Below are 23530 nucleotides of genomic sequence, written 5' to 3'. Positions count from 1 at the left end.
GATTTATGACTAGCTATGGCCGTGCCCTTGGTGGGCAGTTTCTCCTTCCCCTTTATTTTATTTTTTCAAATTTAAATTTTTATTGCAAGGCAAAATGAGATGCATACACATTCAGAAATACAAAGGGTCCAATGGTAGTAAGTTATAATTGTAACATTATCATGTTAAATTTAAAAAAAGGAAAAAGAGGACAAAGGGGATGTCCAAAACTGCTTACCAAAAATTAGATATCCTGACAAATATCAGCTATAATGTGGACCGAGATCGGTAGAAGGGACAGGCAAAATCATCCCCTGTTGCTAACAGGCTAGCATGTTTTAGTGTAATTCCAGGAAGTAATACTAAACATGGACAACCTCCAATATAATCCTATTAATGATGTGATGGAAAATTGCTCAACTGTACTGTTTTGTGAAAATGCATAGAAAAGAGTGAGGAAGTGGAAAAAGGGGGGGGGGGGGTAGGAATTGGGGTGGGAGGATGAGAACATTTGCTCTGGGAAGAACAAAACACAGTGAGTTGTGGTAACTCCATCACTCAGTAGAAGTCACCTCAACGAGAGCCTTCCCTTCCTCGGAATAGATAAACACGTTCCATTGTGTGTGTGTGTGTGTGTGTGTGTGTGTGTGCCTCTCATTTCTGCCGGGCAGTCAAAATCAGGTCCTCCACCTTCCTCAACCACATACTAATTGTCGGAGGCTGTGTTTGTTTCCAGGTGAGGGGAATGCAGGACTTGGCCGCATTCAAAAGGCGATGGAGAATAGATTCCTTATAGACCTTAGCAGGGATTGTGGAAGCGTGCAACAGGAAGAACTCTGGATCTTTAGGGTCTCTGTGGTCAGTAAATTTTTGGATAATCGTACGGACCTTTTTCCAGAAACTTCCCAAATTAGTACAGGACTAGAAGATATGTAACAACGTCCCATGGTCCTTCTGACATCGCCAACATAGTGCGGAGGTAGATGGAAAATATTTATGGAGGAGTGCGGGGGGTAAGATATCACCGGGTAAGGATCTTGAAATTGGTTTCCTGCACTTTCGTGCTGATTGAGGATCTCAAGGCGAATCTGGTAATATTGGAGTGTTGCGTCTTTGGGAATGTTTTACCTAGTTCTGATTCCCAATTTGCCAAGTATGAAGGCAGAAAATCATTGTGGGGCGTGACTAAAAGAGTGTACATTGCTGAGAGGGTATGTTGAAGTGTGCCACTCTTAGAGCAGGACTCCTCAAGTGTTGTCAAGTTGCGACAAAAATTATCAGGAGCTGGGAGAGTCTGTAGGAAATGGTGTAATTGTGAAGCCTTGCAGTTATCAAGGCAGAAGGGGCCATTCCGGTCCGTCAGGGTCTCCAACGAGGGCCAGGTCCATGATGTTGCAAAATGAGAGGCTTGATAATGCCCAGATTGAATCAACGGCAGGGGTGTCAAACTCCTATTCATTGCGGGCCGCATCAGCATTATGGTTGCCCTCAAAGGGCCAGTTATATCTGTAAGATTAGATGTCCAGAGCACCCCACGCCCCCTTACACCCTTACATGGGATGTCAAGAACCCCACCACCATCAGAAGTCATGGGATGTCAACCCCACCCACCCTTCCTTGCATCACAATGCACCCCCTTACCTTGTGCTACTGCCAGGAAGAAGATGCGGGTGGATCTGGGAAAAAGTGCAGGTTCTGGAGGAGAACCAGAGAAGGGGTGGATTCTGCTTCCAGAGTCTGCTGAATGCTGAGACCAGGGGAGACAAAGGCAAGGTGGTGTTGCGGCTGCAAAGAGAGGTGCAGGATCTGCAGGAGGAGTTCTGCCATCCTTTCTGCTGCGGACTAATGAAAAGGGGGGGTGGGCAAAGATGAGCCTTTCTGCAGCTGCACGGAGGAGTGCAGGATCTGACAAAGGAGTTCTGTCCTCCCTGCTGCTGACTACAGAGACCAGGTGGGGGCAGAGACCAGGGGGGTGCCGCAGTTCCAGGAGAGGTGCGAGGGCCACCTGAAATGGCCTGGGGGGCTGCATTTGGCTCGCGGGCCTTGTGTTTGACACCTGTGATCACCGGGTTAAAAGGCCCCGCACTAAAACCTTGAGTGAATCGGGGGTTTACCCAGCATGGGGGACAGTGGGGACTCCAAAGACCACCACCTACCCGTAGAGATGAGTTGGAAGCACAAACGGGTTGTTGTCCCTATAAGCGGGTGTTTAAGAGGTAGAGGAAGGGTCTCCAAACACCAAGGAGATCTATGCAGCAAATCCCGACTTTAGTCCTGCTCCATATGGGGCCACAGTTTAACATCCCCATGATGGCACCAATCGGTGAGAAGTCCTAAGTGTGCAGCTTAGAAATATTTGTAAAGATCCAGGACTGCAAGGCCTCCAGATTTTTTCGGGAGCGATAAGGACCTCCTGATCCTAGGGTGTTTATGAGCCCAAATAAATTGTGTGAAGAAGGCACAAGCCTGCTTAAAATATCCCTTTAGGGATAGTTATAGGTAGCGCCTGGAAGAGGTATAAAAACTTGGGTAGGATACTCCTCTTTATGATATTGCATCTTCCAAACTAAGAATGTAATCCTGAGTGCCATATGTTTGTATAAGAGAGCTTGCACATTGCGTAAAAGGGGAGGAAATTTTAAGATCATAGGTGCGAGTAAGGTCAGCAGGGATAGAGGTCCCTAGATATTTCAAGTCTCTGTCCATTTAAATTTAAAGTTGAGCTGCAAGGACTGGAGCAGGGGAGAAGAGACATTCAGCCCCATAGCCTCATATTTAAAAAGTTGAGACGTAAGAGAGACCCGTATAATTTAAAATCTTTGAGCACGTTTGGGAGGGAGCAGGTTTGGGAGAACGGATTAGTGAAAGAGAAAAGTAGGTCATCAGCATAGGCCAAGACTTTATGTTGAGTCCTTCCAACACATAGCCCTTGTATATCAGGATTCAGCCGGGCAGTGCAAAGAAAGGGCTCTAATAAAAAAGCAGAGTAGAGGTGACAATGGACAGCCCTGCCTAGTCCCATTTGTGACAGGGAAGGGGGATGACAAGACACTGTTCACCTTAACCTGTGCCGTTGGCTAAGAGTAAATACTGGAGATCCAGTGGAGCATGGTATCCCCTAAGCCAGTGATGGCGAACGGGGCCCATGTGATATTGTTCCGTCCGTGTACAGCTGCTTATGTGTGTTTTTAACTGGTGTTTGCGGTTGGGTATTTGATGGTGGCAAAAGTGATTCCCCTCATCCTAACTTGTAGGAAAGTAGGATATGTTGGCGCTGCCAAGTATTGCAATAGGTGAAATATATGCTCTATGAACACCAAATAAATGCAGATAATTCAAATACAATCAATAAACAAAGTGTGTTGTTGATAAACATCAAATAATTCAGGCTACATTCACACCTGAGCGTAGCGTTTTTCGCGCGATTTTTACAGCGATTTTTGCCGCGATTTTACCGCGATTTTTGTGCAGGCGTTTTTAGATTGAATAGAAACCAATGGAAAACGCCTGTAATCTGCCCAAAAAGAAGCTCATGTACTTTTTTGAGCGTTGGGCGTTTTGTACAGCATCAAAACGCTCAGATGTGAACAGGGGCCATTGAAATGTGGATAGGACAAATAGGATTTGTCTTGTTGGGCGTTTTGAGAGCTGATCCTAGAGCAGAAAAACGCCCCAAAAACGCCTACATGTGAACGGAGCCTCAGGGAAATTGCACTAGACCAATAAATAAGCAATAATCCATACAATAATAAATTAGCTGTGATATAAATATGCTGTGATATAAATATAAAGGTGATATAGTGCAAAGACAAAGTGACTGGTGCTGTTTAAAAAGTACCTCAATAAGTGAGAATAGTGATCCTTTACTATAAAGGTGAAAAATCTCACAGGTAAAGAAAATTTTTTTTTTTTTAAATTAATGAATAAATATATAATCAATTAATTGATTCTCAAGTGCAAAAAATATAAATAAAATATCTAATAGGATAGAAGTGTATACGATATCCTCCCAAATAGTGGTATGTGATCCAGAAACCCAAAACTCATATAATTAAGTGGTAAATAGTGAAACATAAAGTAACTCGGGTGGAACTGACGTACCTACGCTCTACGCGTTTCATCATCAACAGGCTGCTCCTGATGACGTCAGTGTTGATGACGAAATGCGTAGAGCGTAGGTACGTCAGTTCCGCCCGAGTTACTTTGTGAAACGCATATCCGGTTGGTGAGGCGCACGGCGTCCCGGAAATAACGCTAAACGAGGGTTTTGCGGGCCCTACTCGCCTACGATCGCTTACTTGTTTTTAATATTTGACAAATAAACTAGATATTGTTAAACAGTACATCACTATATAGCGTTTTTTATCCTTATACCATCGGACACCTGTACCCCATATGGATAGTTGCCTGTGAGATGACATATCGCTTGTAACCACATCTATGAGAAGGAAAAATAGGAATTATCCCAATAGGAGTGGAGACTGAATCCGGGTTTGGCTGAGCAATTTACCATTAAGGTTCCAACGCTGGTTACCCCTGTAGGGGTGCCGCTCTCTGGTTAGTGCGGGAATTATTGAGAGGGGAGCACCAATTTCCTCACCCAAGCACCCACGTTCTGGAGCCACCACAGGGATTCACCCTTTCTCCTCTAGGAAATATTTATTATTTTTTACCTCTACAGTTTATTTATTTCACCTATGGACTTTTTCGGCTACTAAATATAAAAGATATATATTACATGGACTTTTCTACTGGATCACCTATATTGTTTTAGTTATATACATTTATTGACCTTTTATGTTTCACTATTTACCACTTAATTATATGAGTTTTGGGTTTCTGGATCACATACCACTATTTGGGAAGATATCGTATACACTTCTATCCTATTAGATATTTTATTATTTATATTTTTTTCACTTGAGAATCAATTAATTGATTATATATATTTAGTCATTTATTTAAAAAACAAAAAAATTTCTTTACCTGTGAGATTTTTCACCTTTACTATAAAGGATCACTATTCTCACTTATTGAGGTACTTTTTAAACAGCACCAGTCACTTTGTCTTTGCACTATATCACCTTTATATTTATATCACAGCATATTTGTATCACAGCTAATTTATTATTGTATGGATTATTGCTTATTTATTGGTCTAGTGCAATTTCCCTGAATTATTTGATGTTTATCAACAACACACTTTGTTTATTGATTGTATTTGAAATATCTGCATTTATTTGGTGTTCATAGAGCATATATTTCACCTATTGCAATACTTGGCAGCGCCAACATATCCTACTTTCCTACATTACCTGAATATAGCATCACACTATATTTTTAGGGTAGGCTGCAGCCAACTTTCTAACCTCATCCATTTGCGCGGAATTTTTTGTATACCCTCATCCTAACTTCTCCTTCAGAGTCTCCCGCTGTCCCCTTACATACCTATATAAAGGACTGGGGGGCAAAAGTATCATTTTGCCACAGAAAAAGAAGGCCAAACCAGCATTTGGCCCTAAATTTCATCAAGGGTCAAATCTCGGACTAAGGGATTTTTTTTTTTTTTTTATCTGAGGTTGCTTATTTCTCTATCCCCTTAGTGAAGGCCTTTGTGTAGGGTGTCACACGTATTATCCCACCTATGTGATCACCTCTGGGTGACCAATGAAGGAATAGCTCTTTGTTAGGTTATGTCTTGTGTGGGACGGATTCTGAATGGGCGTGACTTTTTCATTTTTGATCAGCTGATGCACTTGCAGTGCTCTAATGAGAAGTGACTGGTTCTGCATTCCTTTCAAAGTGATTCTTTGTCTGCGGCTCCATAGAGGTGAATAGATTGTCTGATTGGGTCAGTCTGAAAAACAATCAGGTGTACCCCATCAGACTGATCGTGTGAAAGGTGTCTAATGCCCTGTACACACTATCAGATTATCTGAAGACTTTTGTCTTCAGATTTACCTTTTCTATGTAGTGCAAGGGCCTGCCGGATTGCATACAAATTGAAAGTGTTTAGGTTTGACCTCATATTATATGGTTTTGGTAAGTCTGCAGACAAAAGTCTTCAGATAATCTGATAGTGTGTACAGGGCATAAGGCTGCTTTCACACTGATGCACTGTGGTTTACCTGCACCATGGGTGCAGTGCATTACACCTGTGGCTTTCCTGCAGGTTTTCTGCACTTTGACATAGAATTATATCTTGCAGGTGTGGTGCACTTTTCTGAAAGCGCACCAAACCCGCAGTTAATAACAGAAGTCTGACACAGTGCAGGTAACCCGCAGGTGCACTGCTCTTCACCTGCAGATCAGTTTAAAAGCAGCCCAGTGTAGCTAGTGTACCAGTGTAGATAACAGATATGCCCATTGCTGTTTTTTTTTATTTAATTAAAAACTGACCTCAATCTTCTTCCCCAGTATTCCTGCAGGTGTCACTGGCTGCTGCTGTCCCCCAGGCGGGTATGGCTGGCGGCTGCTGCTGGCTGTCCCCCAGGCGGTTATGGCTGGCGGCTGCTGCTGGCTGTCCCCCAGGCGGGTATGGCTGGCGGCTGCTGCTGGCTGTCCCCCAGGCGGGTATGGCTGGCGGCTGCTGCTGGCTGTCCCCCAGGCGGGTATGGCTGGCGGCTGCTGCTGGCTGTCCCCCAGGCGGGTATGGCTGGCGGCTGCTGCTGGTTGTCCCCTAGGGTGGGTATGGCTGGCAGGTACTGCTGGATATCCCCCTGGGTGAGTACAGCTAGGGGCTGCTGCCCCAGGCGGAGTGCATCACTCCGCCTGTGACAGGAGCTGGCACTATACCAGAAGCATCAGTTCTCTACTGCAGCTGCATGCTTCCTCTAGTGCTGGCTCTGTTCTTCACACTTATGCTCTGGGATAGCAGGGCAGAAACACACAATTTGGGCTTGGCGACCTGCCATCCCAGAGCAGGAGGTGGCAGACCACATCAGAGGGCTAGGGGTTGGGTACCCCTGCTGTACAACAATACCTATGAATTGTTTTACTTGCTTTCTTCTGCTTGCTATCATTGTTATACTTTAAAGCCGAAATCCGGAAGTTGTAAAAAGAAAAAAAAAAAACCCTCAAATTTGAAGGCTTCTGGATTGTACTTGATTATGTTAGTGTGTGATTTGCTTGCTGGAGCAGAAGGCAGAAGAGACCTCAGGGCACCATTTCCACAGCATTGAAGAAGCCTCCTGAACTCCTGGGATAAGGTAAGTATTACGCCTTATTCCTCTACCCTTAGACTGAATGAGCATTAACCCTTGCAGCCTGGTGGACCCACTACCGTAGTGTGTATAAATGTGTGTAGATAGATTTTTTTTTTTTTTTTTCTGGAGTTGGGCACTTATATTCATTTTTCCCTTTCACTTTGAACAGATCCAGGAAGAAACAGAAATGTGGAAAATCCGAGAAATGGAAAAGCAGACTGCGACACACAGAACAAAAAAGAGAACAGAATCAACAGATCTTAACAGGTCAGCATTAGTAGTGCACCGAAATGAAAATTCTGGACCGAAACCAAAAATTCAGGATGATACTTTTTATATAGTTGTATTGTATTTGACTTTAAATTTTTAATTTAAGCTTTTGAAGAGCGTTTGTTTTAAAAATAAAAAAACACAAGAAAAGCTCAAGAAAAATGTATCCCTTTAAAGTCTATGTATATCTTCATACTGATCTGTTGTGCTTCCATTGTGGTGTAACGCACCTTCCGATTGAAATGCATTGAAAACCTGGCAAAAACGCACCCATGTTGTGTTTTTTGATGGGGTTTTTAGTCAAATTACCTTTGTAAATCCTGTTTTCAGCCGATAATGTTCGACGGCCAATATATAGATGGATCCCTAGGCAGCAGTAATCCAGGAGATTGAACTTCTCTATGAAAATAGTTACCAGAATAAAACTTGTATTGACAACTGCTGCACTAGATGTTTATTTCTACAGCCCTGGCCAAAGGTTTTGAGAATGACACACACATTAATTTTCATAAAGTCTGCTGCCACAGTTTTTATGATGGCAATTTTCTTATACTCCATAATGTAAGGAAGAGTGATCAGATGACTTGAAATTATTTGCAAGGTCCCTCTTTGCCATGAAAATGAACTTCATCCCCAAAAAAAAACATTTTCACTGCATTTTAGCCCTGCCAAAAAAGGACCAGCTGACACCATGTCAGTGATTACCTCGTTAACAAAGGTATCGGTGGTGAAGAGGACAAGGCTGGAAATCACTCTGTAATGCTGATTTGATTTAGAATAACAGATTGGAAGCTTTAAAAGGAGGGCGGTGCTTTAAATCGTTGTTCTTTCTCTGTTAACCATGTTTACCTGCAAGGAAACGCGTGCATCATTGCTTTGCACAAAAAGGATTCACAGACAAAGATATTCCTGCTACTATGAATGCACCTAAATCAACCATTTTTCTGATCATCAAGAACTTCAAGGAGAGGTTCAGTTGTGAAGAAGGCTTCAGGACCCCCAAGAAAGTCCAGCAAGTGCCAGGACTGCTGCCTACAGTTAATTCAGCTGCGGGATCAGGGTACTACCAGTGCAGAGCTTGCTCAGGAATCGTAGCAGGCAGGTGTGAGTGCATCTGCATGCACAGTGAGGTGAAGACTTTTGGAGGATGGCCTGGTGTCAAGAAGGGCAGCAAAGAAGCCACTTCTCTCCAGAAAAAAACATTAGGGACAGACTGATAATCTGCAAGTTACAGGGATTGAACTGCTGAGGACTGGGGTAAAGTCCCTTTCTCTGATGAATCCCTTTTCAGATTTTTTCTTTTTCAAGGCATCTGTAAAAAACCTTGTCTAGAGAAGAAAAGGTGAGCGATACCATCAGTCCTGTGTCATGCCAACTGTAAAGCATCCTGAGACCATGTGTGGGGTTGCTTCTCAGCCAAGGGAGTGCGCTTACTCACAATTTTGCAATGAATAAAGAATGGTACAAAAACATCCAATGAGAGCAACTTTTCCCAATCATCCAAGAACAGTTTGGTGACAAACAATGCCTTTTCCAGCATGATGGCACACCTTGCCATAATGCAAAAGTGATAACTAAGTGGCTTGGGGAACAAAACCTCAACATTTTGGGTCCATGGCCAGGAAACTCCCCAGACCTTAATCCCTCTGAGAACTTGTGGTCAATCCTCAAGAGGAGGGTGAAAAAAAAAAAACCCCACAAATTCTGAAAAAATCTGAGCATTGAATATGCAAGAATGGGCTCCCATCAGTCAGGATGTGGCCCAGAAGTTGATTGACAGCATGCCGGGGTGAATTGCAGAGGTCTTGAAGGGTCAACCCTGCAAATATTGTCTCTTTGCATAAATGTAATGGAATTGCCAATAAAAGCCTTTGACGCTTATGAAATGCTTGTAGTTATACTTCAGTATAACATAGTAACATCTGACTAAAAGATCTAAAAACACTGAAGCAGCAGACTTTGTGAAAATAATATTTGTGTCATTATCGATTTTGGCAAGGGCTGTATATGCAATGCACACGAATACATTTATCCTTCGGTAAACTCACCAGAATAAGACATGCAGCCTTTGCGTACGTTCTGCACAAAGCAGAAGTGAGCTACACCTGTTTTCCTCTAAAGATTTCCTCTGAAATGACCCTTCATTGCTTCATTTTAGAGCATCCTCTAGTTGATGCCAGTCCCTTTTATACCGATAGTCACTTCTGATACAGTATGGTGCCCATTCTGGCTTCAGAGTTAAATATGACTATATACAAAAAAGAAATACAAGGTTTTTCAAGTCTAGTTTGTTTATCCTGCTGTGTACTAATTAAGTCTATTACTGTTCAATTACAGATGGGATCATAATGGCTACAAAGAACTCTATCCAGAGGAGTTTGGTGATAACAGGTAGTGTGGTTATGCTGATTGTACAATAGTTGAGGCCAGTTCTGGCCCTATTCATTGTTTTGTATTTAAGACATGGATCTGGCTTTGTTATACACTGTATGTAGGGGACATTACAGTCAGATCTTTGGTCAAAATGTATGTAAGCCCTAACTATGAACTTCCTTTATTTGCCCCCCTTTTGTCTGTACCAATATATGGTTGAAAGTGTTTTGTAATATCTGTTCTATAATGCACATAAATGCCGGTTGATCCTGTCAGAATTCCAATTAACTTGGATGTTTCTGTGCTCTCTGCAGTGTTATCAGCCCTGCCCATTTCTCTGTAGTTATTTGAACTACAGAACCCCTCCTACTGCACTATGGAGATCAGAACCAGGGAGGTGTTTTGTAGTCCTAACATGTATCCTGTCCTAGGGTGTGACACTGCTTCTCTGTAAGGGGAGTACAGTTGTCATCCAGGACTGGCTGTGTTTAACTGGCAGGGTCACCAGGTAAAAATAAAGGAAAAAAGGTTTAGATACACCTTAAAGTGGTTCTAAACCCTAACTGGTAGGTATTTAGCTAAAGTACTGTGAATACTTTTTGAATCTAAGTGCTCCTCATCTTCTCCAGTCTCTTTGCAGCCACTTTGTCTATGTGTGCTTACTCCAGCTGTGGCTGTGTTTCATTGCTCAGGTTGGGCTTCCTGATGATGACAACAGCAGAACATGCCAGCGCAATGAGTGCCAGCATGGCTGCTTATTGTCTCCACCGGAAGTGCATGTGACAGGATGACAACACACAAGAGAAATTGAGGTAAAGGAACACAGGGTTGTCACCCTATATTGGGAAGAATTTGAACAAAGACCTTTTTATAGCCGGATCACTATATGTAAATTTAACGAAAGCTATTAAAAATGAAAGTAATTTTTTAATTTTTATTAATTTTTTTTGTTTTTGGGTTTACAGCTACTTAAAAATTTGTTGTAAAATGCTACACTTCCTTAGCCAATTCCTTTTTTAGTTGTAAGATATCAGTTATGAAAAAGGTTATCTTGGGATCCACCAATAAGGGTTCCAGCATTTGTTTGTGTGTGTTGTTTTTTTTTTTTTTTTTTTTTGTTAATGGGATGTTTGACTTACCATAAAATCAATTTCTCTGATGTTCATTGGCGGACACAGCTCCTGATCATTTTAACCATTGGGACGTCCCAAAGCAGTGTTTAAACATGAGGGATGGGAACAGCGAAAAATAAATTCCCAAGTCTAACTATAGCCAACCAGGTAAACAGGAGCTCAACCAAAACTGGAGCTCACCTGAAAAAAATAATACACCCTCCAAAGAGGACCAGGTCCTCGAAACCGCAGCCTGCAAAACCTTGCGGCCAAAGGAAGCAGCACCAGAAGCCAACACATTCACTTTATAGAACTTTGTTAAAGTGTGCAACGACGACCAGGTGTGGCCGCTTGCAAACCTACGTCACTGACGCCTGATGACGGCAGGCCCAGGAGGCACTGAGCGCCCGAGTAGAGTGCGCCTTGACAGGGAAAGGAGGAACCTGAACCTTTATGGAATAGGTCTGAATCATCGTCTCTCTGATCCATCTGGAAATGACAATCGGAGACAACCTGAGGAAGGAATGACGAACAGGGGCGAAGAACCACCTTATCACTGTGAACCACAAAGTAAGGTGAACGACAGGATAACGCTGCCAGTTCCAACACCCTACGCAGAGGCCACTTTCTGGGACCACGTAAGCAGGGGAATCTCCCGAAGATTCTAAAAAGGAGGCTCCTGGAGGACTGAGAGCACCAAATCGAGGTCCCAAGGCGGCAACAGAGAACGCACTGGAGGAGTCAAGTGCCTAACTCCTTGAAGAAAAGTACACCCCAAGGAGTATGTGGCCAAGGGCCATTGAAAGAAGACCAATACCTGACCCTTGATAGTACTCAAGGCCAGTTTCTGCTCAAACCCCCCCCCCCCCCCCCGTTGAAGGAAGGTCAACATACGAGCCACCGAACAAGAGCGAGGATGAACCCCAAGAGACTCCCACCATACAATGTACATCCTCCACGTAAGATTGTAGATATTACTAGAAGTAGATTTCCTAGCTTTTAACAGCATTGGAATCATCGACTCAGACAAACCTCTATCCATCAGCACCTGGAGTTCCAACAGTCAAGCCGTCAAAGCCAGTGACTGTAAAGCAGGATGAAAGATTGGTCCTTGGGACAGCAGATCCTCCCCGAGAGGAAGCTTCCAAGGAACGTTGGCGATCAGCCACACCAGATCGGCATACCAAGCCCGGCGAGGCCAGTCCGGGGCCACTAAGATGACCGGAATCCCTTCTGCCTCGATCCTGCGTAGAAGTCTTGGCAGAAGCTTGAGAGGAAGTAAGGCGTAAATCAGACGATCCTGACCCCACGGCCACCAGTGCATCCGTGGCGTCTGCCAGAGGATCCCTTGACTGAGCCACAAACCTCTGCACCTTTCTGTTGAACCAAGACGCCAACAGATCCACCTTGGGGGGGGGTTGGCGGAGACACAGCTGATGAAACCCTCCGGATGAAGGGACCACTCCCCTTGGTCCAACGCCTGCCAACTGAGGTAATCCACCCTGGGAATGTGTACGGCGGAGAGTGCTGGGACGAACCGTTCTGCCCACCTTAGAATGCTGGCTACCTTCATATCCGCCAGGACACTTCTTGTGCCCCCCCTGGTGATTGACATAAGCCACGGCCATTGCATTGTCCGATTGAATGCGCACTGGACATCCCTGAAGATGATCCATCTGATGTTACAGGCACAGTCTGATCGCTCGGAGTACCAAGACATTGATCGGTAGTCTGTACTCTTCCAGTGTCCAAATCCCCTGAGCAGAAATTTTGCCGAGGGCGCCTCCCCAGCCGGACAGGCTGACATCCGTGGTGACCACAGTCCAATATAAGGGTAGGAATGATTTGCCCAGTCGAAGCCCCGAAGAACGAAGTCCCCATATCAGGGACTCTTTTATTCCCCGGCTCAGCTGGACCTGATTGTCCAGAGACTGCGGATTCTTGTCCCATTTGGCCAGAATCTCCCTTCCAGGGACCTCCTATGGAACTGTGCAAACGGAACCGCCTCAAAGGTAGACTCCTTCAGACCCAGCACCCTCATGCAAGTCCGGAGGGTATACCATCTGCTGGACAGCAGGAGACGAATAACAGCCTGCAGTTTCTGGAGTTTGTCCAGAGGAAGGAGCACTCTGTCTAAGGCCGAGTCCAGAGTCTGACCCAGATAGTCCAGCTTGTGGACGGAACCAGAGCAGACTTCTGAGAATTCAGAATCCAGCCAAACACCCTCAAGCTCATATGGTGATTTCCAGGTTTTCCACCAGAGCAGTAGGAGTCTCCACTCACTGACGGAGGTAGCCCAATACCTCAATCCCCCATTGGTGTAGCAATGCTAGCACTGGGGCCAACCCTTTCATGAAGACCCAAGGAGCAGAAGCGAGACCAAACGGTAACGCCACAAACTGATAATGCTCCTCTCCCACGGCAAAGTAGAAGTGCTGGAGACCGACACATATTGGAATGTGAAGGTAAGTGTCCTTGATGTCGATGGAGGCAAGAAAAATCCCCCTGATGCTGGGAAGCCACCACCGTGCGAACAGGCTCCATTCTGAACTTCTGCACCCGCACAAAGTAGTTCAGAGCCTTGAGGTCCAGAATTGGGACGCACCTTGCCTTTCTTCCTGGGGACTGTAAACGGGTTTGAGTAAAACCCCTGAAAATGTTCCGAAGTCGGAACCGGGACCATTGGAAGAAAGAACCTTACCGGAGGGTTAGCATTAAACTCGATCTTGTAGCCGGACCGAATTACCTTGTGCCCCCCCCCCCCCTGACTTGTACCAGGGGAGTACACAGGTCCAGGAACCAGCGAAGACATCCCTTCCTCCCCCACCCCAGATACAGGTTAGGGCGCACCTTCATGCTGAAGGAGCATTGTCCGCAGGTCTGGAGAAGCCTGCTCTCGACTTGCCAGACCAAGTTCGCTTGGATCCTCTTTTTTTTTTTTATGAGCCGAGAAGGAGGGCCCACGTCTACGACGAGGGTCCTTGCCCGTAGTAGACCTGCGAAGGAAAGGTACCCCTTTATTAGTCCTTTAATGATGTCATCCAGGGTAGCACCAAATAGGCGATCTCCTTGAAGGGGAACCAAGGCCTTTTTAGAAGTCTGGCCTGCAGACCAGCATTTGAGCCAAAAGACATGCCAAAGGACCACTGCAGAAACAGAGGGCCGAGCCACTAGGGGAGCCGCATCCAAAGAGACATCACAGATAAACTGTGCCCCTGGACCAGCTGGTCCGCCAGCTCAGCAAAGGCGGGGGGGAGCTACTTCCCCCCCTCCAGGTCACGGCGAAAAAGCCTAGCCCATTGGGACAGAGTCTGCGACACCAGGGCAAGGGTGAATTTCAGCCTCAATGCCGATCCAGCCAGAGTGTACATATTGCGGGCCATAGCCTCTGCCTTCCTGTAAGCCGGGTCCTTTAAAGACTGGGGACTCCTCAACCAGAATCATGGTTGCCTTGTTTAATCCGGAAACCGGAGAGTCCACCACCGGTGGAACAGTCCACTTCTTAGGAAGGGACTCCTCATAGGGGTATCACTTAGCAAAATAGCTTTGGGGCCCAAAGGTGATGCTTTGGTCGTCCCCACTATTTAGTGACCATTCTGTCAAATGGGAGGGGTAAGGGAACACCTTTTCCGCCCTGGATGGCTTGTGAATGCCAAAGGGAACCTGTGCCTCCGCTGCAGCTGCGTCCTACATCTTTGAGGTCTCACGCACAGCTACAATCAGTGCGTCCACCAGCGCATTTTCGTATGCGGTTGCAGAAGTGGAGGAATCCTCCTCACTATCGGAGGATTCAGGGCGCATGGTCGCGGACCCAGCAGGGTGACCCACGGCGTCCGAATCCGATTTCAGGATCTGATGAGGCAGGGGGTGCTTTTTTTGCCAGCTAGTCACCCAAAAGCCACCTCCACCGGGGACACCAAGGACTCCAAGACCGCCGTCAGTCCATCAATCCCCTCAGAGGGGATCAGGTGGGGAGATGTGCTCCAAAGACTCCATGAGTCACCAGGGGGACCCCACAAATAAGTGTAAAACCCTGCTAAGGGACAACCCCCACCGCTCTGGAAGCCCACCCGGTTGCAAGCCACAGAGCACCAATCGATCCTCCAGTACAGAGGGAGAGGACCCCACCAGAAACCAGGCACCGCAGCTACCAGGAGAATCTGCACTGCACGAGCGGCGATCAGGAAATGAAAAGACTCAGGAGTCAGCACCAGAGGATGAGGAGGGGCTCCCACCGCCAAAATCGCTGCCCAGAGGGCTCCAGTGTCATGGCCGCTGCTATTTTCTATGACCAACCCCTGAAAAATGGCCTTCGGACTACACAAACATGGCAGTGAAGGGGGGGGGGGGCGGATTGGGGGCGAAATGGCTCACAGGGACCACCCGACCGATGAGGGGGGTGCCTAACGGGACGGGGGGAACCCAGGGTTCCGACCGTCCCTAGGTGGGGCCCACGTCCACCCCAAAACCCTCCAGGGGAAGGGGGGATAGTTAACATACCAGGAACCAGGCAGAACCTTCTCTCCATCTAAATGGTTGGGCTGTCTGCCAGGATGAATGCCGCGACTCGGGCTGAGACCCGGTCATATGCAACCTCGCAAGGAGTTTTAACTTGCAGGCCACCCCCAGTCTGGTGGGGCTATGTCGCGGCCGACCTAGCGCGGAGCTGAGGTCTGCACGCGCTGGCTGGGGTGACCACTGGATCTAGATTATCCAGCCCGTCGCCCAGTCCGGCATTGGATTGTAGATCTCAGAGGAAAAAATCCCGGAGAAAAAAATTCTATCTAAAGAAAAAATTGCCAGGACCAAAGATCCCAGCAAGGAACTAAGTCCTTTCTCCTGACTAGGCAGAAAACAATTGAGTACCTATAGCAGAGAGAGGGAGTATATCCCCTGTGACTGCCAGTAGGCATAGCCAGACTTTTGTTTTCTGCCTAGTGTCCTACTCCTGTAGGGGGCAGTATAACCCAATGGGTAAGAAGATCCGTTGACGGATGTGTCTGTCAATTAATGAAAGAGAAATGGTGATTTAATGGTGATGTATGTATGTTAAATTTTAGTTTTTTGATATAGAAGCCTATAGATTGAGAGCTTAGAAGACATCTTCTCAGATTTGTATGTACAGTATTGGGTAAAGACCTCAGTAGCTCCAGTTTACACAAACAAATGAGTCAAGAGAGTAAAGTGCTCTGTTTGGAAGGCAATGGCATCCCAGGTTTTCATCAGTGAAAATGTCTAAATGTGAACATCTTACTTTTCTTTTGCTTTTAAAATCCCATAATTCTGTATGTTCTCTTTGTCGTGGATGCCCTAAATGTTTAATTGTAAGACAGGTTATTTTAATAAAGAATAAAACAATAGAATATAGGATAACTGTACGTATACACTTATAACTGTACGTAAGAAATATATATATATATATATATATATATATAAAATTTTAGCCAAAAATGTTCTACTTCTTAATCTTTCATGTGCTGTTTTTTGTTAGAAGTCGTATGAGGTCAGATGGATTTGATGCGGATGGGAATCGGGAGCCTGTGAGAGGTGGAGCTACAGCAGCAGTTACTCTAAGACCAGATGCTCTTAGTGTGCGAGCCTTGAACAAGAAGTATTCTGAATGTGAGGCTAGCATTCCTGACAGGTATGAAGTTTTGCTGTGTAAAAATCTGTTTATGTAATCCCTTGTCTCATCATGCTGCCACATATTTTGCGTATCTCTTTTTGTGCTGGAAGCGCCCGGGGTCTCACAGAGAGCCCCAGGTGCCGTACCAACGAACATTACCCGCATCTCGCTCTTGCTCTGTCTCATTGCAGAGAAGAAAAAAATAGTCAGGTTTTTTTTTTTTTTTTCTTTTGTTCATTGACTGACACAGTGCTCCATATTCAGAACCATAGGGTTATATCGCCCCCTACAGAAGTAAGACACTAGGCAGAAAAAACACTTGGTCACGCCTTTGGGCAGTCCTAGCTGGTATACACCCCCCCCCCCCCTCTCTGCTATAGGTCTTCAGTTTTTTTCTGCCTAGTCAGGAGTAAGGACCTAACTCCCTACTGGGGTCTTTGGTTCTGGCAATTTTTTCCTGGTGGTTTTCCTGTAAGATCTACAATCAATTGCCAAGCTGGGCAACGGGCTGGATAGTTAGATCCAGTGCCCCCCCCCCCCCCCAGTCTGGCCATCGAGCGCATGCAGACCAGAGCTCTGCGCTAAGTCTGCCTCAACACTGGACGGGGGCTGGCCTGCAAGTTAAATGCCTCGCGAGATCGCATGCGACCGGGTCCTGGCCCAAGTCGCAGCGTTCCTTCCGGCCGACAGCCCTCCATTTCGGTGGTGAGGGGTTCTGTCTGGGGTGGTGCCCACCTGGTGTCCGTGGGTTTGGTGAGTATGATGTCACCCCTCTCCTCGTGGATGCGGTGGGGGGCAGACATGGGCACCCCCCCGGGTTCGTGGAGCCTGAGTGTTCCCCCACTCCTCCCCCCCTCCCCAGGCCCCCCTCTGTTTGGTGTGGGCCACCCTGGCCATACCCTCCCCCCGCCAGGGTAGCACGGTAGGACAGGACAGTGGTGGACAGGTGGTCTGCCTTGATGGGGTAGGTGCTTCCCGTTTTTGGTGGTTGTGCGGCCTGGGTCACTCTCCCGCCCTGGAGTTGTGGCCTAGGCTCCACGGTTGTTTTCCAGGTCCCTGAGAGCTTCGTGGGCGCAGCATGTGGCGGCCATTTTTATGTAGTTGGCGGCACGCTTTTGGGGCCTGTGATTATTTCTCTCCCGGCGGCCATTTTTGTTTGGTCCGGCGTTCACAGGAATGGCAGCCATGATAGTAGAGCCTTCAGGGCGGTGGTTTTTGTGGTGGGGGGCCCTCATCTTTCCCCTGGTGGTGACTCCTGGGTTCCTTTTCCCTTGGACTCTGCATGTGGATCCTTGGCTATCTCTGGTGTAGACAAGCACTCCTTCGTGGGGTGGTGAGTCCTGGTGGGGGGTCTCTCGCTTTCTCTCGCTGTTCCTTTTGGTACTCACGCCGTCTTGTAGACAAGTTTGTCTACGAAGATTGGGAGCGCCCAAAACGTCCCTTTTGTGGTGAGGTACCCCTTTTGATTAATTGCTTCTAAACAAATGGACTGTTCCCCCAGTGATGGACACCTCTGTCTCCAGGTTAAATAAGACAACCATGATTCCAGTAGAGGAATCCCCAGCCCTTAAAGATCCAGCTGACAGAAAAGTAGAGTCTGTGGCGCGCAACATGTTCACTATTGCTGGTTCGTCATTACGGCCAGTCCTGGCCATTTCCTTGGTGCCGCAAACTCTAAGTGGGCTAAACTTTTGCACCATGTTCTGGGGGGTGAGCGTGTTCTTGCTTTGTTGAGTTGGTGGACTAGTTGATCCAGGGGCTGCAATTTTGTCTGGGATGCCTCTCGGGACGCGGCCCCCTTGATTTCTAAACTCTGTCTAGGCAGTGGGGTTTAGGCGTGTGTTGTGCCTTAAATAGAAACTTTTTTTTTTTTTTTTTTTAACTTGTTTGCTCTTTCAAGGTGTTCGCCAGTTTGGAGCTACTCTGGTTGACATCATTAAGAATCCTTTGGGGGAGGAAGAGCACTTTTCTTCCGCAGTCTGGGAAGGGGAGGGAGCCTCGTCGCAGACGCGGCCCTTCTTTCTCGGCGCACAAAGTTTTTTTCAAGGTCCACTGACAAGGGTTCAAAACCTTTCAAGCCCTCCTCGGGAGGTTCCAAGCAGCCCTGGTCTGGCAAGCAGAGACCAGGTTTCTCTAGACCATGCCTGGGCTGGGGGGATGTCTTTACTGGTTTCCTTGCCCGTGGACCTCCTTGGTGAACGAGAAATGGGTCCACAAAGTAATTCTGTCCGGTTACAAAATAGTTTCGTTCTTGCCCACCCAGAAAGGATCTTTCCCCCACTTTGTGTCTGGACCGGCTGCAAGCTCTCTTCGGGGCAGTGCAGTACCTGTTACTTCAGAGAGTGATTTTCCCCATTCTGGTATCAGAACGGTGTCAAGGTTTTTCATTCAAACCTATTCACGGTCTCAAGGAAAGAGGGCAAGGTTCGTCCAATTCTGGACATGAAGGCCTTGAACTGCTTTGTGTAGGTACAGAAATTCAGAATGGAGTCCATTTTCACGGTGGTGGCATCCCTACATCAGGGGGATTTCCTAGCCTCTATCGACATCAAAGATGCTTACTTGCACATTCCAATATGTGCCCGACACAAGCGTTTCCTCCGCTTTGCTGTGGGAGAGGAGCACTATCATTTCGTGGCGTAACCCTTTGGTCTCGCCTCTGCTCCTCGGGTCTTCACGCAAGTGTTGGCCTCGGTTTTGGTTTTGCTACATCAGCGGGGGATTTCTGTGCTGGGCTACTTGGACGACCTCATCTTGCCAGGGGAGTCCTCATCTGCATTGGCAGACGACGTGGAGATCACTATCCAGACCTTGAAGGAGTTCATTTGACTTCTGAACTACCAGAAGTCTGCCCTGATCCCGCCCAGGAAATTGGATTACCTGGATCTGACTCTGGATTCCGTTCTGGCCAGCGTGTTTATTTCTCTGGACAAACTCCAGAAGTTGCATACTGCTATTCATCTCTTGCTGTCCCACAGGAGGTCCCCCCCAGACTTTCATGCGAGTGCTGGGCCTGAAGCGGTCTACCTTTTGAGGAGATCCCTTCAGAGGGAGATCCTAGTGCATTGGGACAACTGTCCAAAGTCTCTGGACAATCCGATTTTGGGAGCGCTCGGAAACCAAGGGTTTCCTAGTCTGGTGGCTTCATTCTCCCACTCTTCGGCAGGGCAAGTCTTGTCTCCCCCTTGTATTGGACAGTGGTCACGACAGATGCCAATCTGTCTGGGTGGGGAGGTGTCCTGGGGTTGAGCTCCGCTCAGGGTTGTTTGGACGCTGGAAGAATCCAGACTGCCGATCAATGTCTTGGAACTTTGGGCGATCAGGCTGTGCCTGGATCACTGGACAGATCGGCTCCGGGGTTCCCAGTACGGATCCAGTCTGACAATGCCACGGCGGTGGCTTATGTCAATCACCAAGGGGGAACAAAAAGTGTGTTGGCAGCTCTGGGGGTATCCGACATTCTCCAGTGGGCAGAACGCTTTGTTGCGGCCCTCTCCGCTGTGCACATTCCAGGTGTGGAAAATTGGCAGGTGAACTATCTCAGTCAGCAGACATTGGACCAAGGGGAGTGTCACTTCATCCACTTGAGCACTATTTCTTCCTTGTCTTTAAAGATTTCAGAGATGGCCGATTATGGCCGCAGAATGAAAAGTAGCAGCACCTCTTAAAGGTAGAAAACCAGATAGACAGACATAATAAGTATAACCTAATAGGAGACTAAATTAAAGCATCTAGAGAAGTCATAACCCGTAAGAAACCAGGACAAGAAACAGAAAAAACACAATTGCCAGAGCAGACCCATTTACACAGTATCCTAACTATAAAAAACAGCAGCAGAAGCCTTTCCTAGCTTGCCTAAAAGACCGGCCAAAAGAAGGGAAATGGGTGGCTGGAATATATCCAAAAACAGAAAGGGAGGAATGAATCCGTTTCATTCATGCTGCCTCCCAGCCTTAAAGCGGTTGAGCGGCCTGTATTTATGGCAACTGCTGGGAAATGTCGACAGTCACAAGACCCTAAAAACTGTAAGTTCTTCATGTGCATGCCAAGAAGGAGAGGAATTGAGAAAGGTAAAGCAATAAAGTCCTACCATGAGTCCCATCTTTCCAGTCCTTTACCAGCCATTATGGTCAGGTCACAAGTCAACACCCAGCAAACAGCAGTCACTCTTCATCAAAGAGGTTTATTCTTAACAGCCAAGTCGCCTACTCAGGGGAACCAAATCTTTTAGGTAAGAAAAAAAAAAAAAAGGCGCAGGGAATTTTTCAGTGAAGTGAAGTCCTGAGCTACATGGAAAAAGGAAGGGTGTTTTCACCGGTTTATGAGCTAGTGAAGGGTTGTCAATCAAACTCCAAAAAACAAAAACACACTATGTAGCTGTTGTGCAGGACCTAGTAGCCCTAGATGAGTTGCATAATCCTCTCCTGCTATGTTAGATTAGACACTGTAACTTTCCTGTTAGATGTGTGAGTGCAGCAATTGTTGTCATCATCATTTTTTTTTCTATTTTAATAAACTTTACTGTGCTATGAATTGCACTTTCTGTTCTGTGTTTGTTTTTTTTTAAGTATTCCATCGAGTCTTCCTACTGCACCTTTATTCATACCTTTCCTTTTTCTTTTTACCGCTCTGCTGTCCGCCCATAGCCAAACGCACTTCCCATGTCACATCGCTAAACCTAAACCCTGTGGTCACATTATTCTGAAATTGTTCAACAATTTTTAGACACCGCTTTAACCACTTCCATAAAGAGCAGTTACACCCCCTTCCTGCCCAGACCAATTTTCTGCTTTCGGCACTCTCACACTTTGAATGATAATTACTCAGTCATACAACGATGTACCCAATCAAATGTTTTATATTTTTTTTCCCCACAAATAGAGCTTTCTTTTGGTGGTATTTAATCACCACTGGGTTTTTTATTTTTTGCGATATAAGTGAAAAAAGTGTGAAAATTTTGAAAACACATTTTGTTTTAGTTTCTATTATAAAATTTTGCAAATAAGTAATTTTTTTTCATTAATTTGGGCCAAAATTTATACTTCTACATATCTTTGGTAAAAATAACCCAAATTAGTGGTTATTATTTAGTCTGTGTGAAAGTTATTGAGTCTACAAGCTATGGTGCCAATCATTGAAAATTGATCACACCTGATGTACTGACGGCCTATCGAATTTCTTGAGGCCCTGAAATGTCAGGACAGAACAAATACCCCCTAAATAACCCCTTTTTGGAAAGTAGACATTCCAGGGTATTTAGTAAGAGGCATGGTGAGTTTTTTGAAGTTGTAATTTTTTCCCACAATTCTTGGGAAAATGAAGAAATAATTTTTTTTTTTTTTTTTTTACACAAAATTGTCATAACAAGTTATTTCTCACACACAGTATATGCATACTTGCAATTACACCCCAAAATACATTCTGCTACTCCTCCTGAGTATGGCAATACCACATGTGTGAGACTTTTACACAGCATAGCCACATACAGAGGCCCAACATGCAAGGAGCACCGTCAGGTGTTCTAGGAGCATAAATTACACATATAATTTCATTACAACCTATCACACTTTTGAAGGCCCTGGAACCCCAGGACAATGGAAACCCCCACAAAATGACCCCATTTTGGAAAGCAAACACCGCAATGTATATTCTATGAGGCATAATGAGTCTTTTGAACATGTCGTTTTTTCCAGAAGTTTTTGGAAAATGTGGAAAGAAAATGAAAACGCTTTTTTTTTTTTTTTTTTTTTTTTTACACAAGTTGTCAATTTATAAGGTAATTTCTAACAAATAGCATGTACATAGCAAAAATTACACCCCAAAATACATTCTACTCCTCCTCCTGAGTATGGCGATACCACATATGTGGGACTTTGTCACAGCCTGGCCCCATACAGAGGCCCAACATGCAAGGAGCACCGTCAGGTGTTCTAGGAGCATAAATTACACACATAATTTCATTACAACCTATCACACTTTTGGAGGCCCTGGAACACTAGGACAATGCATACCCCCATAAATGACCCCATTTTCGAAAGCAAACACTCCAACACATAATCTAGGAGGCATGGGCTGCAGATAGGTACTCTGATGGGCTGCAGAAATGTACTCGGGTACTCTGATGAGCTTCAGAGAGGTACTTGGATATTCTGATGGGATAGAGACAGGTACTCGGGTAATTTTGATGGGGTGCAGATTGGTACTCGGGCACTCTGGGCTGGAGACAGGTACTCCGATGACAGGTACTCGGGTACTCCGATGACAGGTAATCAAAGTACCCGAGTACCTGTCATCTGAGTACCTGTCATCAGGGGGGCGCGCATTGCAGAGGGAACGAGCGGCTCGTGCTGGAGCCGCTCATGTGATTGACACAGCCGATCACGTGGTAAACAACCAATTTTCATTGGCTGTTTATCTTGATCGGGGATGGGCTATGTCCGAGGGACGAGCCTCATCCTTGATTGCCGCACTGCGTGCCCCCGGGGGGCGCGCAGTAGCGGCGAGATCGGGCCGCCATCATATGACGGCGGCCTGGATCGACAAAAGCTTCCTGCCGCCGTCATTTTACAATGACGCGGTATGGAAGTGGTTAAACATATTGGTGAACATCTACCCATCTTTAATTCTGAGACAATTTGACACTCTCTAAGATGCCCTTTTTTATACCCAATCATGTTACTGATCTGTTGCTAATTAACCTAGTTGCAAAATGTTATTCCAGCTCTCCTTTGTTAGTATAACTCACTTTTGCCAGCTTTGTTGCCCTATCCCAACTTTTTTGGACATGTTTCTGTCATCCATTTCAAAATGTACCATTTTAAGAAAAAAATAGGGTAATTTTCTCACTTTAAACATTTGATATGTTTTATATTTTCTATTGTGAATAAAATATGGGTTTATGAGATTTGCAAATCATTACATTCTGATTTTTATGTAGATTTTACACAATGTCCAAACTTTTTTTG

General features: G+C 45.9%; 1 protein-coding gene across 1 annotated transcript in view; it reads left to right on the top strand.

The window, feature by feature from the left end:
* NKAPD1 (NKAP domain containing 1) overlaps positions 1 to 23530 on the top strand; it is a 57267-nt gene that overhangs the window by 13376 nt on the left and 20361 nt on the right. The window contains exons 3-5 of the mRNA XM_082274168.1: positions 7354 to 7451; positions 9792 to 9845; positions 16431 to 16583. Of these exons, the coding sequence (XP_082130294.1) occupies positions 7354 to 7451; positions 9792 to 9845; positions 16431 to 16583 (305 nt within the window). The remainder of the gene's footprint in view (positions 1 to 7353; positions 7452 to 9791; positions 9846 to 16430; positions 16584 to 23530) is intronic.

Source organism: Pelophylax lessonae, assembly GCF_965119305.1.
Source record: "Pelophylax lessonae genome assembly, chromosome: 12".
NCBI classification, from domain to species: Eukaryota; Metazoa; Chordata; class Amphibia; order Anura; family Ranidae; genus Pelophylax; species Pelophylax lessonae.
Note: the sequence above shows the minus strand (reverse complement) of the source record. Positions and strands in the feature narration are given on the sequence as shown.